This window comes from Phalacrocorax aristotelis, chromosome 1, assembly GCF_949628215.1.
Source record: "Phalacrocorax aristotelis chromosome 1, bGulAri2.1, whole genome shotgun sequence".
In the NCBI taxonomy this organism is placed as follows: Eukaryota; Metazoa; Chordata; class Aves; order Suliformes; family Phalacrocoracidae; genus Phalacrocorax; species Phalacrocorax aristotelis.
Window position 1 is genome coordinate 124,963,853 of NC_134276.1, and position 20,749 is coordinate 124,984,601.

The 20,749-nt window shown below is 35.5% G+C and overlaps 1 protein-coding gene across 5 annotated transcripts in view; it reads right to left on the reverse strand.

The window, feature by feature from the left end:
* Positions 1 to 20,749, reverse strand: part of TBC1D23 (TBC1 domain family member 23) — a 34,798-nt gene that overhangs the window by 3,753 nt on the left and 10,296 nt on the right. For 4 of the 5 annotated variants that reach the window (XR_012662531.1, XR_012662529.1, XR_012662528.1 and 1 more), the window contains exons 4-16: positions 19,678 to 19,882; positions 17,786 to 17,909; positions 15,499 to 15,623; positions 15,344 to 15,387; positions 14,303 to 14,406; positions 13,397 to 13,519; positions 12,220 to 12,312; positions 9,496 to 9,666; positions 9,233 to 9,275; positions 8,414 to 8,523; positions 7,613 to 7,755; positions 3,176 to 3,264; positions 245 to 380 (exon numbers count right to left, since the gene is read on the reverse strand). Coding sequence is in view for 2 of the 5 variants with exons in the window: in XM_075105319.1 (XP_074961420.1) it covers positions 245 to 380; positions 3,176 to 3,264; positions 7,613 to 7,755; positions 8,414 to 8,523; positions 9,233 to 9,275; positions 9,496 to 9,666; positions 12,220 to 12,312; positions 13,397 to 13,519; positions 14,303 to 14,406; positions 15,344 to 15,387; positions 15,499 to 15,623; positions 17,786 to 17,909; positions 19,678 to 19,882 (1,510 nt within the window). In the remaining 3 variants the exon portion in view is untranslated. Of the gene's footprint in view, positions 1 to 244; positions 381 to 3,175; positions 3,265 to 6,385; positions 6,431 to 7,612; positions 7,756 to 8,413; positions 8,524 to 9,232; positions 9,276 to 9,495; positions 9,667 to 12,219; positions 12,313 to 13,396; positions 13,520 to 14,302; positions 14,407 to 15,343; positions 15,388 to 15,498; positions 15,624 to 17,785; positions 17,910 to 19,677; positions 19,883 to 20,749 lie in introns of all 5 variants that reach the window. The other variant, XM_075105340.1, reaches the window with a different exon arrangement.

Below are 20,749 nucleotides of genomic sequence, written 5' to 3' on the forward strand. Positions count from 1 at the left end.
TACTGAAGATATTTTTCTAACTATCTTGTTTTGCAAAGCAAAACTTCATATTAGGCTTTGTACATAATTACCATTATATAACACTGCAAATATAAGAATGAAATATAGTGGTAACATTTTGTTCTAGGTTGTTTCACACCTTCATTTCCTACTTTAATATCAAGAATAACTTAGTTGCCTGATTTTTTAAAAAAATGTATATCAAGACAGACATTTTCATCAAGCTTAGGACTACTTCCAGTACCTGGGAAACATATGCCCATTTTCTTTTACTTCATTACAGGGGAAGTTATACTTCACATCAGGTTTATTTATCCATGTTTGGATGTTGACGACCTCTTTTCGATCATCATCTGACATCGACGAGCTATCAATTTCATCTATTTTGAAGGGATGGGTAAAAAATAAGAGAAGAAAAGATTTTCACAAAACGTCAGACAACTTTTCCACTCACTTAAACCAAGGTCCACCTCACCCCCAACAGTGTCCACAAACAATTGTTCAGAGGGAAGAAAAAAAAAAAAAAGGCATGCATATCTGACATTTCTCTTTTAATTCTCTCTCAGCAGACAACTATTTACAACTCAGGATTTCTTAGGCTGGTCTGATTTGTACATTCAATAAAGTTTAATAGATCTCTTCTACGTGGACTTGCCCAGACTTTCCTTGAAGCCATGTGAACTTTTTGCATCTAAACCACGAGTGTCTTTTGGCAGGGAGTGCCAAAACCATGTCAAGTGCATTCCAGGAAAGCCTCAACTCGCGGTTCTAGTTTCTTCTACAAGAACTAAACACCTGTTGACCCCTTTCCAGGCTAGGCAGTATTTTTGCGGGCTGCTTTTCCCCCCTTAAATTGCATATTTCACGTAACAAAAGTTCTAACATTCAGTTATGCCTGTTGTGAAAGCCATTTCACACCTTTCCTCCCCCTCCTTATCCGCCTCTGAACCTTCTCCTGTTCAAACATATTGCTTTGAGGTAGAGGATCAAGAAACACAATATTCAATGCGTGGGTGAACCATAGGTTTATATACTGACATAGTGACCTCTGTTTTATCCTCTGTTCCTTTCTTTATAATCCCTAGCATTTGATTTGCTTTTCTGACTGCTAATGAGCACTTATTAGAAGCCTACTGCTCCTGGACACAGCCAAATCAGTCTACCATTTTGTATCTGAAACTAGAACTGTTTTTTTTCATGTCTTTCTCACTTCACATGAATTCATACTGAGTTTAATGTGTGATTTTATTGCCCAGACACTCAGACTAGGAAGACTCCTTCAGTTCTTCAGTCCATTCTTACTACCTTAAATAAGCTTGGGTCATCAGCAAAAATTGTTGTCTTCGGGTTCACCTCCTTTTCTAAGGACATCAAAAACGTACTCAAAACCAAAATTTTCAGCACAGACCTCTGTGGAACACCCGAAACTCCTGCAAGTGTTATCACTTGGTTGCAAAATACTATTTTTCTATCTAAATACTGTGATTATGTTTACACAGTAAATTTGGTGCTACATTAGAAGAATGTAAGTAATCTAGTTATCTAAAACAATGAACTATATTAAATCCATAGAAATTACTCCCAGAAAGAACTCTGAAAGACACCTCTTTAAAACGTCTTTTTCAAAGCCAGTTTTCTACACTTTGTTAAGCTACTTATTTCAAAGCAATTCAAAACTATAGCCACACTTTTGAAAAGGTTTTCAATGAAAAAAAAGATTATGAAATTGAAAGGAATGGAACAAAATCCATCCTCGTTTCACACAATCACAAAATGGTTGAGGATCGAGGGGACCACTGGAGGTCATCTGGTCCAACTCTCGTATTTAGTTGCCACCTAGAGCAGGTTGCAATTATTATAGTGATTACAATTATATCCTACCAAAAAAACCCAACACTAAAGCTTCACAATAAAATAATTATACAGAAATAGGTTCACTTTTTGCATTCTGCTGTACCAAAATAACGTATTTCACTTCATATGTGTTGGCTTTGCTTACTCAAATCACTGCAGTGATTCTGCTTACTTACAAAGTCTAACAGTGCTTTTAAGAGCACCAAATAAAAACAGAAATTAGCAAACAACCATTGCTGAAAATGAGTTCTAGACAGCTTGTTTGAGGACCTGGTTTCTGAAACCGCATAGACTTTGAACATCCATAATAGTGTTTGGCAAAGAACTGCGCAAACCTAATTACACGCATTTGGAGAAGTATCTTGTTAGTGTTAAACCTTCTGCCTGACAGTTTCATTTTGCTCTTTACCAATTCTTATAGCAGACACACTGTTTGTCAATCAATCTTATTTAAACAACTCCAGATCCTATGAATCTCCTTCATTAATCTTCCTGAATTATTTCTTTTCCAGGTCAAAGATTCTTAGCCTAGTTATTTGTTTCTCACATGGAAGCCGAGTATGCCGTTCGGTCACAGAACGGTTACTTGTGAGATGATGATGGCTGGCAGTGAGCTAACGCTACCAGAACAAAACCAGGACAGCAGTAGCTCTGCACCATTCTAGCATTAGCACTAGTCTTAAAAAAAATATATATATTTGTGAAAAGTGTGGTGTTCCAGTTTTGTCTGTAATTTTTCAACTAGATAAAAAATTTAATAAAAATTGCATGTTTTTTTCTACAGCATTCTGCATGTACATCAAGAGATGAATCAATTTTCAATAGATTCAATGCAATCTTAAGTTTAGCTCCAACTATATTTTTAGAAATTCAGTTTGTTATACTAACTGCCAATACTAGAGATTCAACCCTGAGATCTATCAGCCAAACTAGGTCCTTTACATTTTGCTTACTGTTGTGAGTAATAGAGGTACAATTGCAGGTCTACATGTGCCAGACCAGTGTAGAAAAACAGATCTTTACTATAGAAATAACAAGTGAACACGAACGATCCACTAAACCCATCTATTCCCATTTTTTCTTATTGGCTCTTTGGTGTCTATCACAAAATCTTTTTTATTTAGTCTGCTACCATGTATTTGAAGAGGGTGTGTGTTTCTTGGTTGATGCTAGGCACCACCATAACAAACACAATCAATGATAATAGTAAGAAAAATGTCATGTTGTAAGACAAAGACATAAAATACACTCTTGTGATTTAGCCAAACTTAATAATTATGTCTAAATCAGCTAATTTAGGTAAGAGGAAAATCTACTGTACCAGTATCGTATTCTTCTTCATCTCCGATGCTGAATACTGGTTTCACACCACGGTAGGGTTTTCCTACTCTGTCACTGCTGCTGACATGTCTGTTGGCAATGAAAAGGGCAGGAGAGGACATGGGATGGGAGAAGAAAAGAAACTTTCAAACTGATGGTATGATTCCTATGATAACGTATTAGCAAAATGTAAACACAACTGTGCAACTGAGAAGGACGAGAATTTCATGAAGCTGCCTGCAAGGAAGCTGTGACTGGCCCATCAAGCAATTTGGTTAGTGAAAGGATGTTTTTCACAGTTACCTGGCAAGGCTGAATGTAGTAACAAATGAAGTGAAAAGAAATACTTCTTTGTTTTAAAAAGAACTTCTGGTCACTTTCTCAAATTACAAAATACATTAGAGACCTGAAAACTGACAACATGCTATGAAGTTTCTAGCATAAAACTCTGAAATATTTCTGGACAGTCTGGACAGCTTTACAAGGATGCCAAACTGGAATAGAGGAAAAAATGAAGGCTATTAACTGATATGTCTGGAAGTTCATTTTTTCTGGTCATTAACCAGAAGATGAAAATCCGCAAAAGATTACAAAAAAAAATACCATAAGCACTTCACAGTGGGGTTATTATAAACTATCCACTGTAGTGTGAGCTCTGACTTTCTGCCATTACTTTCTTCAGCATGAGCCCAGTCCTGAAATCTTTAGTCAAGCAATTCCTACTGCCAATATCCCAGCATCACTGGGATTTCTGCATAGATATTGACCTCAAACATCAAATTTAAATCTATTTATACGGATGACATTAAATGACACAAACACACACAACTGAGTCTTAACGTTTGACAGTAACAGTTGCAAATCTCGAGATATTTTAGAACTCCAGCTCAGAGTGCTGTGATTACATGCTCACAGCTGTCAGGTTAAAAGCTCTGGCCCTCAACTGCTGAGAATACCTGAAAACTATGAGAAAACCTAAAGGTTTAGAAAGCCACACAACAGGTAACTGCTGGAAAAAAGTAAACAGTTCATGATTTTAGCCTTTAGAACTGGCAACATGTAGTAGTTAAAAAAAAACCAAAACCAAACAAAACCAACGAAAAAAAACCAAACCAAAATGAAACCAAAACACACTGTCCCTTTCCCCCATTTCAATTTCTTTAGCCCCCCTCCCCATAATGTGTATTCATATTTCCTATAAACTGTAAGCCCTGGTTCCCATTTTAAGTATATTCACAAGCTCCAGTTTACATGCTGCTGTAGAACCAAGTTGGAGAGGCAACCTCTTTTGTAATATATAAAAGAATGCTAGTATTTATGTATCTGTGAAAGCATATTTGAAAGTTGAAAAAGAAACCTACATTTTCTATGGATAAAATCTACTAACTTAGACAAACAAGGAAATGTTTAACAGGAAAAAAAAAAAAACAGAAATGCATTCTACAGTGAAACAAAAAATAAACATACAGAAACATGCTCATTAGTGTTTAAGACAATAAGCATCAATGACACTGACAATTTAAGAGGGCAGTGCTTCTATATGGAGGTTTTGTAAATATGCTTTAGTAAGACATAACCAATTGAGTAAGAAGCAGCACATTTAAAAAGTGTCAAATTGAACTACACAGAGAAGATCTCAACAGTGTTTATAGATCAAAGTTAGTCAAGACAAGAGAAAGTAAAAAGCTACTTTATAAAAACCTGGTAACATCTTAAACTAGAATGGATTTCCTTTAACCTGTTTGCATGGAACGCCATCGTAACATTGTTACAAATTGAATGCAATCCCTTTAGTGGCAAACCTGCAAAATGAAATATATTGATGATAAACACAAGTTGGATCTAATTGAATGGATGGGAGAAGAATGCCATTCCAGGTTTTTAAGAGCTGCAATTTTAAGAGAATAGTCTAGTGATCGATAGTGTGAGCAAATTTATTATTGCATCTTCCCAATGAAAGAAGATAAACAACATGAGTGAAAGGAGCAAGTAAAATAACCTAAGTATAATCTCAACAGATTAAAAATTCTTGGTTACAAACACAGGTTCCAGTGTCTTTCAGTTATCGAACACAGCCACCCAGCGTTTTAAGTTGGGAATTTTAACACTTGCTTACCATATTCTAAAAACTGATTGATAAAATATGGGGAGAAATCCCATGATCTTTAGGATTTCTAAATTAACAAAATATATTATGTGCTACTGGGATATTCCCACTTTTTGTTTGTTTGTTTTTTAAGAATACTGGTTAACATTACTATTGGCTTTGCTCACAGAACAACATTCTGTGAACTTATGGTTAAATCCTAGCTCAAAGTATGTGCAAACTACTTAGAAGAATTGCTCCAAAATCCTTGAAAACCCAAACAGCATTTTAAATCTTCATTAATTCTTTCAGCACCAATCTTCATACTTTTCAGCCTATGAGGGTCAAAAAATATAACATAGAGTTCCTAGAGTATATTCAAAGTTCCAAAGTCATTACACATGAGCTATCCTTCTGTCATCACAAGTAATTTTATATAACCTCAATTCACAATTTTTATTTCTGAAATAATTATAAGGTTTCACATCTGAGGCAAATATGAAGGAACCACTGATTTGTGTGAAACACAGCAGTCATGTGAACAAGACTGGGGACAGTTGCAAGGCATATTTACTTATTAACTCAGCATTTTTCTTTTCCCAGTAATGAGTATTTCTGTTTCTATCACCATGTGATGAGAAGCATAAAATTTCCAGACTAAATTTCTGTACGGGTTCCCTGTTATAGCTAAGCTCTGATAACGCTTTATGAACAGTTTATAACAAGTCCTTTTCATAGTTGTAGTCTCTCTTATTAAAAACTTAAGCCATAATTTGTTCAGTAATTGTTCCTGGTGTTTTTCTCTAGTACAAGTCAGTAATAAAACTGTATATAGGAAATGACAAGTAAAAAAAAAAAATCCATAAGAAGCAATAGTAAGGAAGAGAACAGAAATAACAAAGCAGAAACTAAGAGAAGAAAGCACTGCCAATACATTCTTTTTCTTCCTCTAGTCCCCTGACCAGTACTTGTAAAAAACAACAGCTTTAATATATTAAAAAAACCCTAAATGAATATAAAAATGTGAGCAATTTTGTCAGTGTAACCAATGCTTACAAATATTGTGATGCCATGCTAAATACGACAAAGGTGGTTTTAGTCAGACTGCTTAATTATCAAGCTTACCGCTCCAGGCTTGCTCTGTCTGGCCAGGGAATATTGAAAGGTATTCTATAGTACATCGGGGCAGAGGACAGAACAAAAGAATTAAAAAAAAAAAAGTTGAAAGGAAAAATCTAGATAAATATTTGAAATGCTCTACATTGGCAATGTATCTTCTTCAAGGAGGATGCTTATAAATAAAAGCAATACTTCATGACAGCCAGCCACGAGGTAGACAAATAATTGTAAAAATTCTACTAAAAGATGCATTTTTCATGCTACATATGGCTCACATATAAGCCTTACTTCAATTCTTCACACAACAAAAGCTACTACCAAGTGCTATTTAAGAATTTTTTGCCTCTAATTGTGAAACAATAATAATAATAAATCATTTTCCAACACAAGAAGCAGCAACAATCCGTACCTTTTGGTTAGGTACAAGACTACTAAAAACTACTGTTCATTTGGCACATATTTTAAATCCTGCTATCAAGCAAGCACTAGCTCTGTAAGATTCTTGAATACCAATGTCTTAGCAATATACAACTCCAAAGGCTGCATTTTAAATAACTCTGGAACAGTCTATTCCATTAAAGCTTTGACAGATACAAGCTGTTACTCTACCTAGTTAAAGTAAGTATTTAGAATGATGACTTCCAACTTTCAGAGTGTCTTTTAATGTTTGCACATTTTCGTTCCCAGCTCTGCTTGAAGATACAAAAAAGAACACAAGTGGATTCTGGGTTTGAAAAGCAGCTTTACATCAGGAATTGAAAAATCAGTATCTTCAAAAAAGTTAACCTCAACTTGACAAGACCGGGCAGTAAAAAACCCAAAATAGACCAAACCAACCAAACAAAAAACCCATCCAGAATCCTTCTGTCATTCATCCATCCCATGAGAGCCAGGATGAGGAGGAGCTGAAATGAAAGTGATTTCCGTCTAAAAGTCAGGAATGATTACAGAACTGACACATTGTAAGAAGTCAAACTAAGCATGCAGTGACAAATTCGAGATAAACATTCAAGAGAAAAGGCTGCTCACACTGGCCTTGCAATACTAAGGCAGCACAGTAGGCTTACCGTGGCATGATAAAATTGTGAGGAGGTTAGGTGTAGGAAATCAAAAAGCTGAAACTGGACAACAACTTTTTTCCTAATTAGCACAGTCTTCACATTTACAAAATAGCCACCTGAAACATGAAGTCACTCCTTACTGCTAATTCACAGTGAGATATAAGTGACGCACCTGTCCACTGGAGTAGATGTATTTTCAATAAAACTAATAACTTTTTCTTTCACATTCACAGATTTAGTCTTCAAAGCAACCGTCATTTTATTCACCAGGGACTTTACTCCTTTTCCATCACTTGGACCATTAGGAGAATCACCCTGTAAAAGTTTAACTCCTCTCAGGATCAATCATATAAAAATAATGTTATTTAATCTCTAGTTTGTTAAGAAAGGAAACAGACTACAAAATAGTAATCTACTTTTTGGTTCTCAGTAGTACATTAATTATGGCATTAAGTATTCTTTTAGAGGTCTGCCAAATGACAGCAACGATACGCATCTGAGGTAAAGACGATCCAATAAAACAAGCTCAACAAACCTTATTATTGAGCACTCTGCTATGAAAATCTAAAGAGGAAGAAATTCCATTAATGATAAATTGTATCAAAATTAAGAGTCAGATTCTACGTACAACAAATCAGCTGTGGAAAAGAGACAATTTTGAGCTTTCCCCTGAAACGGTATGCCAGTTTTAGAGTAATTTATTCCCAGAGTGAAGAAGAGCCAGGAAAAGGATTGTCCATTATACATATCCTGCTGGAGAATGACTACAGCAAGTTCTTCTCTACAAGCAATTCCTCTCAAGAGGAAGCCTCTGGCTACACAGTGAATATAATTTGAAATTAATCATGCAACCAAAAATAATCATGACTTACATTAATGCATTTTACAGAATAGAACAAGGAACGTGAAGAAAAAATTCAGTAGACCTGGGGCTCCCATCCCACTATGCCCATTGAGCTTAAAATTCACTTACATCAGCGGAGGAGTTTATGATACTTCTTGAGCCTGAGGTACTAGCAATCCAGTGGCCATATCCATTTTCTGGTCCCTCCACATTGATGTCTGCTAAGTGCTGCTGGAGGGCTGTAAAAGATGTCATTGAAAAACATTCAGAACTACACTGGAATTAGTCTGTTGATGAAAACACTGTATATCCAAGACTAATCAGTAACAATTTTTGCTCCTCATGATTTAATAAAACAGATAGATTCAGATACCACTACAATCATCCCTGGCTTTCCTTTCAGTAGTACGAAGGCATTAGGACAATCTTTAATTTAGTAAACAAAACAGTTAAAATACAGCAGCAACTAAAAATAAATCACTGCTTTGATTGGAAAGACAGCAGCTATGACACTACATATACTGACTAGTAATGCCTCTATACTCATATTGTAGCACAGACCTCTCCACTGTTTTATAGACTGATTGATTCCAGCAACCTAAACTGCAGAATTATGAACTGATGATTTGAGAAAATACAACAATTATGAAGTAGCATCTTCATACGGATCTGCAATCTACAGAGGCTAAACATCAAGAATGATAAGTTAGAAGAGAGAATTCCCCCACTTCCTTTATTAGTTTTTCACCATTCAGAAATGTGGATAAGCCACAACAGTTAACCATAAATGTGCCAAAGCAGAGTGTTGACTTATACAAAACAAAACCTTGACAAATCAGACCTATTTGCTGTTCATTTAGCTGATTTCTAGGCAAAACTTAATAAAAACATCAACAGCATTAAGACAGCAAGTTTTCTCAAGCCAAAGCTCATTATTAATAAGCATACCCATAAATCCTCCTCTGGCAATGCTTACATACTCCTTATTTTTCTGGAAGAGAAAAGACATTTTTGGTTGAAGCAAAGATCTGTAGAATGAGTTTTGCAAGCACGGTAATGAAACGTGGGTTAATTTAATAAAAACTGTAAACTGTAGCAATATAAAAAAGAGTTAAGATTTTAAGGAGAGAATATTATGCCATTTAGCATCAATGATATGTGCAGATGCACTTCTTTCCAGCTATTAAAAATCAACAGCAATTCAGTTGTACCTGTAAGAAGTGTGCTAGCACCATGTTCATATACATATCTTCTTCTTCCCTGCCACTTCCCATGAAGCAGAGATGTTCCCCACTAGCTATGGAGCCAGACTCAATAGATTGTTTTTGTGCTTCTAATAGGGATTTTACAGATTGTGCAAATTCTGATGGGTTTTGAAGCATCTATGGAATGAACAAACAAAAAGTGCTGTTTGACACCAACATACTGTAAGACAGCTTGTGAAAAGATACAAACTTTGAAAATGGTTATAATTTGTTGAGCACAAACTGGGCAGCATCAGCACTTTACAAGACGTACACACACAAAACAGACAGCCTGCCCCAGACCTCACGTTACATAAAGAACACTGAGAATCCTCCTATTCTTCCTCACTCCACCTTGCTCTGCCCAGGAAAGAAATGCAGCTAATTGATAGTTTATTTTTGCAGACACCAAATAATAGTGGAAAAAGTCTTTGCAACTTTAATGTTGCATTAAGTTGGCAATATGGCAGAGGGACTGATTTCCACATTTATATACACTTGAGCACATGTTCAAACTTTGCAGTTCTGAAACCCTTTAAAACACCTAGGATTTCTAGGTGCCAGTAAGGTTGTCCTCGTCTTGCCTCCCCATTCAGTTTTTCCTCATTTACTTATCCAGATTTGGAAAAAAAATTACAATCAGGAGTACAAGGAGATACCTGGCATTCTTAGTACTCTCAAAAAGTTAAGGCTGTGGTCTCACGGAGGCCTATTATGCACGCAAAACCAATGAGCTGCTATATGAAAGTGATGGAGAAACAAAGATTTTTCTAAATACAGCTGAAGTTTTAACCTGCTTTTGTGGGGAAGGCATTTAATTAAATCAGTAAGGAAATCTTGATCTGTAACTGGATTTGGAGGGGGTGGGGGAGGGCTTCTCATTATCTAGCCTTTACCCTGGATGAAATGATGAAGTACAAAGTAACAAGTACACAACCAAGCCATTAGTAGGTCAAGCTGAATTTTAACTGGGGTTTTCCTACAGCCATAAATCTCACTACTTCCTCTATCTAAGACCACCTATAACTGAGATGGATTCTGAAGTGCTTTCCCCATTGCCTCCCTGTAAAGTATATTGTCTATGCTTTTGTGTATACAAGCATATAAAATGCACTGGAATTCCGTTAATGGCTTTTTGTCTGAAAAGATTATTCTCTACAGTTTTCCTAGCATTAAACTTCTAAAAACAGAGATGAACCTGGTGACGTTCATCCAGCATAGTTCATAAAGGCTAGTAACCATATCAACTGACACACACTACAAAAGTTAATTCCAATATGTAATTTAAATACATATGAACTAATCACATCCAATTTAAGAATTATCTTTACGGACTTCTTTTTCATATATTAATATGTTTTAAAACTATTTAATAATTTATAATGCTTATTTCTACTTCATTGAATATGATGTTCAATTAAGGCTAGCAGAAGAACATGCACATACCATGGGGAAAGTTTTTTCCTAAATACTTTTCGATCTAGGTTAAACCCCAGAACACTGTATCATAGAATCATTTAGGTAGGAAAAGACCCTCAAGATCATTGAGTCCAACCATGAACCTAACACTGCCAACTCTCCACCACTAAACCATCTCCCTAAGTGGCATACCTACACCCCCATGGATGGTGCCTCCACCACTCCCCTGGGCAGCCTGTTCCAGTGCTTGACAACCTTTTTGGTGAAGAATTTTTTCCTAATATCCAATCTAAACCTCCTGTGGCACAATTTGAGGCCATTTCCTCTTGTCCTATCACTTGCTGCTTGGGAGAAGAGACCAACACCCACCTCGCTACAACCTCCTTTCAGGTAGTTGTAGATAGAGAGCAATAAGGTCTCCGCTCAGCCTCCTTTTGTCTCCTACGTAATTACACTTGTGCAAATAATACTGAATAATACATCATTTTAACTAGAGAGGTAAAGATAATAGATGCAGGACTGAGCTTCTTAACCAAGAAAGGTAAAAAAAGTCTTTTATGGGGTGTATATATATAAAAATCATTCCATACAGCATCCATAGACTGCTTGAAGTAATGTAGTAGAGGGTTAATCTGGAAGTGAAGAATGCACTGAGCCAGCTGAAGCATAAGTGATTTGGGGAAAAAAGGACAGAGAAAAATATGATTGAATGTTTAGTTAGGAATCTGTAGTGAAATGGAAACTACAGCAAAATCTTTAATGAAGTAATTAGTCTGTAGCATATCTCAACCCCCAAAATAATGCACTCATATAGTACTGTGAAAATTTTCAAGGAGAAACCAAATCCTCTTCCAGACATATGCTCCTTACCAGCAGGCTGTAGTAAGAAAGGCTGGGGGAGGGGGAGAGGCAGGAAGTGCTACTTGCTAAAATTAATGACATCTTTCATTAGAAATTCTGATGCTAAAAAGAAATTTCTCCTCCAAGCAATGTCTAGTCTTTAGCCTGTATGGGTTTCCACTTCTATGCAAAGAACAAGGAAGTCTGGAATCCCAAATTCTAATGTCGTTAAGGACTAAACTTCTCAGTAAAATGATGGCTGCATCAATCTCCTTTAGAGAAGCTGACTTTTAAAAACTCATCACATAGCTAGACACTGGAGTCCACAGACTAGAGTCTAACCTAAGGATAATTTATTTTTCATGACAGACATTTCTCTTTCTAATTAATGTAGGATTCAAAAATCTGTAAAGAAACAAAAAGCATACAAACCAAATCGGAGTCTAAATGAAATGCTGTTGATAAATGCCCAGCATTGTATTGCTCTGCAGGACGACAATCAACGACAAAGAACCGTACTCCTTCCTGAAAGAGGAAGATTTTGCCTGTTACAAAATGTTAAAATCTTGCAGTTGTTGATGGGAAGTACATAATTCAATTATATTTTAATACTAATACCAATAACTACAGGAACTCCTCCTTAAAGAGGCTAACAGCCGTCAGAAAATCTTACTTCATTTGATTAATCTGAACTTCTGCAGTCACCAGACCACCAACAGTATTCTAATAGTGACTTCCCATTAATACATCATGTTGCGCATCGGTAAGTATGACCCAAGTGCAATATACACAGTGTAATTATTTCACCTCTGCTGAGAAGAAATATAGTGGGTACGAGGGCACACATCAAGAAAACATCAGAAGGGACAACTTTGAAGTGCCAATCCAACAGTCTATTACTACTCAGCATAGTACATAAAGATATCTTTGTATATCACCTACTTAAACAGGATATAAACAGATGCTTAACTTTATTTGGACTAGGGAGGTGGGGAAAAGTATGCATGATGAAACTGGGGCCTGGAAACTGCTGTAAAAAGCCAGTAGTCAATAAGAAACACTGTAATCTAGCTACACTATTATCTATATATTGGTCTTAAATACTGTAAGTGAAGTCCCTGCACCCAAGTACGTCTGCAGCTGACTACAGAAATAGCTTGAATCAATTTTTTGTTCATTTCTTTAAACCTTCCATTGACAAAAGACAAATATTTCATAATGGCATTCCTGAAGGTACTGAGTAGTGGGTTTAAAATATTCCCCTACAATAGCTACATTTGGAAATGAATTAAAATTGATGAGATATTACTTTAAGCTCCCACTCCCCAGATTCAAATTAGCTGTTTTAAGCTGCCCTGTGCTGTCGCTCTAGTTGCTACAGCACAAATGTGTTGCAGTCAGCCAACCATTTACAAGCTAGACAACTTCAAGATAAGAATACTTTTTCCTGAAATAGCAAGTATTCATCTGTGTTGTTAACACTTAAAAATATTTGTGATACACAAAATAGTAAGTGATTCTTTTCCTTTCCTATAAAATTCTTGGGGGGGGGGGGGGGGGGGGGAGGGGAGGGTGTGGGTGTGTGTGAGACTTAATTCAGTGTACTGACTCCTTGTTGCTGATTTGCTTGAAGGATCTCAGACACAGAAACCGCTAGACAGAGAGCCTGGCTCAAGTCCGTGTCATCATCTTTGAGGCCCAGCAAGCTGCTGCCAAAAAGACTGTGGTTGTCCTAATAAGGCAAGAGGGAAAAAAAAAGTTAACTGAAGCCACTGTCTTTACATGTGAAGGCTCAAAGTAAAACTATATCCACCATGTCACAAACATTAAGCCAGATAAACACATATCTTGTCCACATAGTCATCAAATTTTTGATCAGTTGAAATTTGTTGTGAAAATTATGGCAAAGCCTGAATTTCCATTATACACATACTTGTTCACCACTCTGACCATGCCAACATGATGAAATACCTCTCATTTTTGTTTTTATTCCCTGCCCCACCCCACCATCTCACATACCCACATACCTTTCTACACACAGCAGAGAAAGTACATACAAGCCAAAAGCAATGACTATCAATTACTTCTATTCCATGAATTCACTGAAGTCAGGTATCCTGAGTAAGGAAGAACTGCAAGAACAGAGCAGGTGGTGACAGCTTCATCTCTAGTAAGTGACTCTTTCCTGTTTGCTGTTGCAAGTACAGCTAGGACTGCTGTGCAGTCTACCACAATGCAATGGTGTCAGTATGGCATTTTTGCTTCACCAATTCTTACAAGAACCTGGTTTGCAAAACAAGGCCATCGTCATGAAGTGAGAATATTGCAGGGAATCTTTTCTCTAACATGTTTCACCTAACCTGCTTATCTTTCAAAGATCCTAATAGTAAATACTATCAGAGTAACAACATGAAAAAATTGTTTAAAAACACATCACGATGAAATGTTCAAAGTTACTGTCAACAGAAGCTTAGTGACCAAAAAGAAGAGAATTTCAAAATTACTTTGTTATTACCTTCCTGAACGAAGCTGGAGTTTTGCTACAGTAATATTGTGCCAAAGAGAAGAGATCTTCTATGTCCTCTAAATCGAGATTGGCTGGTGAAGTTTCTAAGAATTCTGAGATATACAAACAACATAAGTGCACCATTTTTTCAGATGTAGAAAAGAAGCACCATACATCTTTTCACATCATAAAATAACTTGGTTTTAATAAGCCATAGCACAACTGAGTTTATTGATTGAACATGAATGTTGATTCACTCTCCAGGTGGAAAGAAAAGATACAGAAAATACTCCTTATCCATAGGAAACCTATGCTATTTGCTAGAAGTTCAAACCTTCTATGCAAATTATTTTGTACCACACTCTTATGTCTGTATAGTTCTAGCTCTCAGGAGTCAGCTGCCTTTTCTAAAGAGGCCTGACCAGGGTAATCTTCTAAAACACAGTACTTAATCAGTAGTACTATTATATGTCTAGGATGGTAGAAGGGTGTAGTTCTGCAGTATACGGCAAAGGCGCAAAGCTCCAAGCGTCCTCATTTTTAAGTACTAGGAGATTATTACTTATATTGTATTAAGCCATGTTAAAAAAAATTACAAAGGCAGGTGAAATAGGCTTACAAGAAATTCAGTGTAATTTCTATAAAAGCAGAAGAGGGTAAAGGCAAACAATGAATTAGGCGCAAATCAAGTGCATACACAGATAATAATCTGGAAAATGCAACAAGTGCAATAGCTTTAAAGAAGAATTTGAAAGCTGCTGCTTTGTGCTTAGAAACATGGTGACTGTTTCAAGTACTCCAAACTGAAGTATAAAACTATGTGTGGGAGTGCTAAAAGGAAACACAAGAAAAATATGTTAGGGACAGGGCAAATGTGATTCAGCAAAGGAATAGTAAGAAAGGAATTAGTGGGTGAAGGTATTCATTAATGAGAAAAGTCACAGGTAAGTAATTAAATAATGCAGTTACTTAGTAATTAAAAATAATAATCAATGGGAATTATACTATGTGGTAAATATTTCACTAGTACTATATAAGAGAAGTACTTACTTATCATTTCTTCTTTATCTGATTCTTGTGCTAAGATAACGTCTCTGAAAACAGTAAAGTCACAGGCATAGATTAAGTCAGTAAAACCAAAATTAAACAAAAGTGGATTGAAACTGTTAGCAAGGAGTGTCCCAAACAATTAACTATACACTTACTTTGCATTGACAAGGATGATTAACATTAAGAAATAAATAAAGAATGGATCTGCTTGTTGTAGATATCCATCCCATATTGCCTGAGTGACTTCAGATGAACAGTAATATGAGAAGAGGCTTCCAAGCTAAAAATTTGGAAAACAGTGTGAGAAAAAGCAATAACCAGAAACAATCCTATCAGGATAGCATAAGATATCTAGAAGAAAATAAAAACAACAAAACTATGTTAAAGCATACATTTGCACCATGTATTGAAGGATGGTTCTATCCTCAAAAACAATTTTTATGAAAACAGTGCAGTAATGCTTCAGATTATCTGCAAATAAATACGCTAGTGTGAAGGTAAACTCAGCTGTACGTTGCCAGCCTTGCAAATTCAACCACAGACAACACAATCAAGCTGGAATACTGTTTAAGCTCATAGCCATTGCTAAATACAAATTATACCAACAAGACAATAATAACAGAACATATTTACTCAACTACCTTCACAAATAGGACTTTGAAAGGGTTCTGTAAACAACATACTTTTTATTTTTCACAGTAGAACCAAGCTAATTGAACATGGTTGCACATTAGTTTGACAACGTCACTTACTTAACATTACATCATGATGCTTTATGGCTGAGTCATTAAACATGCACAAGCAAGGGAAAAATTTTCATTACCATTTAACAAACTGTTTGCCTCTTCCCATGTTCCCATTTAAAAACACATCCTCTCTGATATGCAAGTTCAAAGAGGATAATACAAAAGGTGGGAATTTCTTTTCATACATGCCAAATAATATTTGCACCTAACCCAAATGCATACCAGCTGGCTTCACTGGGGTCTTCCCGACCTTGCAGATACATACAAATTCTGTATCATAGCTACAGCTTTCAAAAGCTCGGTACCTGTTTTTAAACACTATCATGGAATATTTCAACATTTCCTAGTACACTTTTATAACAAAAGGTGAGAAGATATATGCAATTCCGAGTCAAATGCAACTGAAGACAAAATGTCCCTGAACAACTAGGCAATGACAGGTCTCCGAATGTTCCTTATGTATTTCTACACATTAGAAATACCTCTATATAAACTAAGTTTTTGATGGATGACAAGGAATTTTAATGTAATCTCATAATGTAAAATGAGGCTTAAGAGTATTTTCTAAGACTGTACACCAGAAAACATGACACTGAGGGCTGGCAGCTACACTAGCTTACTTCCCTACCTCCTTTCAAACCGAAGATTTTTTTCTCAATCACTAAAATTTTAATAAACAACTTCAAAGAAGTTTGTATTTATTGAAGAAAATTATAGATTAAAAAAGGGAGATTCAGTAGTTAAAAAAAAAAAAAAAAGACCTGATTGTTCTTTTGAAGCTGATGAGTGGCAAAAAGCAGATTTTGAGATATGGAGGTTCTTCCTGAACACATTTTAATATTAAAATTGGCAGCAGCCTAAAAAAAATCATCTTAAAAACAGACCTCATAGTTTAATAATTCATTTCAGTCTTATTTCTTTAACTGAAAGTTATGGAGTTACAAAAAATTTTACCAAGCCAATGGGTATGAAAGAAGAGCCTTGAAGAGTTCATGGGTTATAGTGTCTTCTTTATTAGTTTACAGACCTTGCCTCTGCAAGCACTGTATCATGATTTTGTATTGCACATACTAAGTAGCACTGAAACATGAGAATTTTCCTGCTTTATGTTGTAGTCCTGCTACACAAATTTATTTTTTTTTAAAGTATTGAGGTAAGCATCTTTAGAAATAAAACTGCCAACTCGAGGCAGTTTTGAAGTTAAGGTGAGGAGGAAATGACCAATTTTTGAAGCGCTGTAAAATATACGTGCCTTAATTCCAAAAGGCATAGCACTCTGTGAGGCAGTCAAATCTATTAGCACTGAGGTTTTAAAAATTATTAGTAATTTGACTTTAAAAGACCCATTTGACTGATGTTTATCCATATCTAGAACCATACAACTGCTCCCTATACAAACTAACATCACAGCTTCTTAGACTATGGCAGTTGCTTTCCTTCTTACTTATTCCAAGTAGTTCCTAACATCGGTGGCTCAATTAACATCCAGTACAATAAAAATGTGATGTTGACAAGATCTCATACCTTACGTTAAACAACTGAAGGCAAAAAGCCCAGACTATATTAAAACATGCAATTTATTTCAATATAGGCAGTTCTAATCTCTTGTACTACTTTTCCATAAACTGACAACATGTACTTAAAATTTTAACAGAAATTTATTTTTCATTATGTTTCCCTACTTTCACTTTATTACCCAGTTGAGTGCATATGAGTCTGGAGTCATCTTCTTGGTATCAAGAAAGGAGCAGAGTTCAGGCTCATGGTACTGAAGAAGCAGTCTAAATAGATGAAACGGCCTTCCCTTCATAAAACAATCCCTAAAAAGCAGCAGCGAAAATAATCATAAACCCCCTGTAATATTCCAGTTGTCAGACATACAGTAGCAATTCTTTATTAGTTGTGATTATGTAATTTCCTATATTGCTCTTTTAATTCACAGGGACTAATCATGAAGTTGGCTTGCCTCAAGTTTAAAACAAAACACAACCCAAAAACCTCACAAACACTGAAAACACCACTAGATTAATATAGGAGGAGAACAAATGGAATACTGCCAATACTTCATGGAGTATATAAATACAGAAGTATTTAAAACAGATTCAAATATCAAAACAAAGCTAGCATGGCATCAATGTTGTTAACTAAAAATAGAATTAAAGAAATGTAAATAATTCTAACATGGCAGCCAAAGGAGTTTTAAGAGATGCTTATTTCATACATGACTAATAATTAAATGTAAATTCATCAAGCAGGAAATAAAAAAGTATTTAAAATTAAGAAAAAAAAAAAATCAAAACTTCCCTCATCTAAAATACCCTATGATGGTGTTCTTCCCCCAACCCCGCTTCCTTCGGCTTGCTAGAGATGCTCTTTCAAAAAAAAAAAATAATCCAAGATATAATATTGTCCAACAGATTATGCTGTACATTTCCCTCACCTGTTGTCAGTATGTCAATATCTTGTTAGAATAAATTTCTAATAAATATTTCATGATAGTTACAAAACATGAGAAAATGTGAATAAAAAATGTAAGATTTAAAAAACAAAAATAGCAAAAAGTTGAAAATGGAAGTTTTATCTAACAATAATGATGGTCAATAATGATGGTCCTGCAGTCAAATGTCAAATCGAGATCAAATTGACATTGATTAAAACACCACCTAGGCTCTTACAGAGAAGGTCAAATACTGGACACTCTGAAAGCCTTGTGTGGCTGAAAGAACATGAGTTACGTGACCATAATGCCACTATCCCCAAACAGTTCACAGAGCCAAACAGTATTTTACATCAGAAACGGACACAAGCTGAGTCAAGTGACAGGATGGGTAAATGTTGCCACACCACCAAACATGCACTATTCATATTATGGGCACGTATCCAGTAACTGGGCCAGAATCTCCCCTCCAGAGAACCAGACTAAGATCTTTAATTATAGACTATCTGTATATTATTTCACAAGGTCTTAATCAGAAGACCCCGTAGACTCGCTGGAGTGTCATGGTGCTACTCCAACACAAATAAAAGTAATTTTAGTGAGAGCACCTATGTAACAGCATGAAAAGCTCAATTTCATATTTTTTTAATTTAAAAAAATTAACAACTTCAAAAAAGAAAAATAATTTAAACCCCAGCTCAGCAGAATATAGGAAAAATATAAACTACTTTTAAAGAGATTTTGAGACTTAATTAGTGCTTATGAAGTATTTTGAAGTGACAGGGATAGAAGCATTTTAGATATCAAATATGCTAGTAAAGGAAAGAAATAATGCTTTTACATAACATATGTTATGTGAATTAGTTCCTAAACAAGTATTTTTGATATTGCGTGAAATGACAGTTGTTCTTTAAGGCACATCAAGTCTATATCAGCCACATGCTAACTCCTTGCATCTTAAACCAACTCAATCATCTCCTGGACTTCAAATCAACAGGTTCTGAAAGATGGTTCCATTTATTATTACATGAAGGAATCTGACAACTTTGCTACAAACAGTGCTACTCTAGCTGAAACCAACATGCGCGTCCTTTCAGAAAATACTTTTAATGCCAATAAAAATAGTACACAGGCAAAAGAAAGAGTTTTACCTTGGAATGAATTTATTCATGATAGCATAAAAGCAGTTGTACAAATCACTGCGTGGCAAATGCAGGTGCACCAGGGGTTTGAGTAGATATATCCAGCCCAGGCAAGAACTGTATTTAACATTGCGTGATTTACAATAAAAAGTAATAACAGACTCAATATCCAGAAGTAATCCTGCCTTCTCCTCCGCTGGCACTGACAACTGGTCTGAAACAGGTACAGCAATATAAAACATATTAATGGCATTCAAAGAAATTGAATGAGAGTACTTCACAGCACAATTGCACCGACAGGGACTGCTGGGGAAAAAAAAAAGGCAACGAAAACAGATAAACAAAAAACTAGCAACTTGGATTAAGTGCTTACAGAAAGGTATACAAAAAGGCATCAAAATACAAGTGATTTTATAACACCAGTAGGATAAGGCATTTAAATATTTAAACGCCACAACAACAGGATTAAAGAAGTTTGTGTTTTCCAGGAACTATATGAAACGAAGAGGTAGATTCTTCTAATGCACAGAATGTCCCTCTTCTATTCCTATTTGATGTTCTCAGCATATAACTTATGCTCAACTCTAAAACAAGCTCATTTGAATTTCAACAGAGCAATCCACAATGCATACCTCCAATTCCTCAAAAGCCCACTAACATGCAAATTTATGAAAATCTGTAGTTTGAAATCAGCTAGCTTAGACTTAAGTTTTAGTATTAAACATATAGATCATATTTTTAATCTTCACTTCAAAGTAATTTTCCCAACACTAGTTTATATTTGGCATTGTCAGGGTAACTATAAAAGGAGAAATTACTTGATTACTTACAACTATACCTGGCTTTTAAATTAGATTAGGTACTGTTGCTAATCAGAAGATACACTACCCATGAACATAAAGTCTTTTACATAAATGTCCCCTATCTAACAACAGACTCATTGTAAATACATAATTTGTATTGTTGCATTTGGATGAATATTGGCACAAAAATTTGGTACAAAACCAGTTCTATAATTAAGGTAGGAAGCTAAACACTTGTTAAATACTGTTATTACTGACTTTGATACGTACACAAAGCT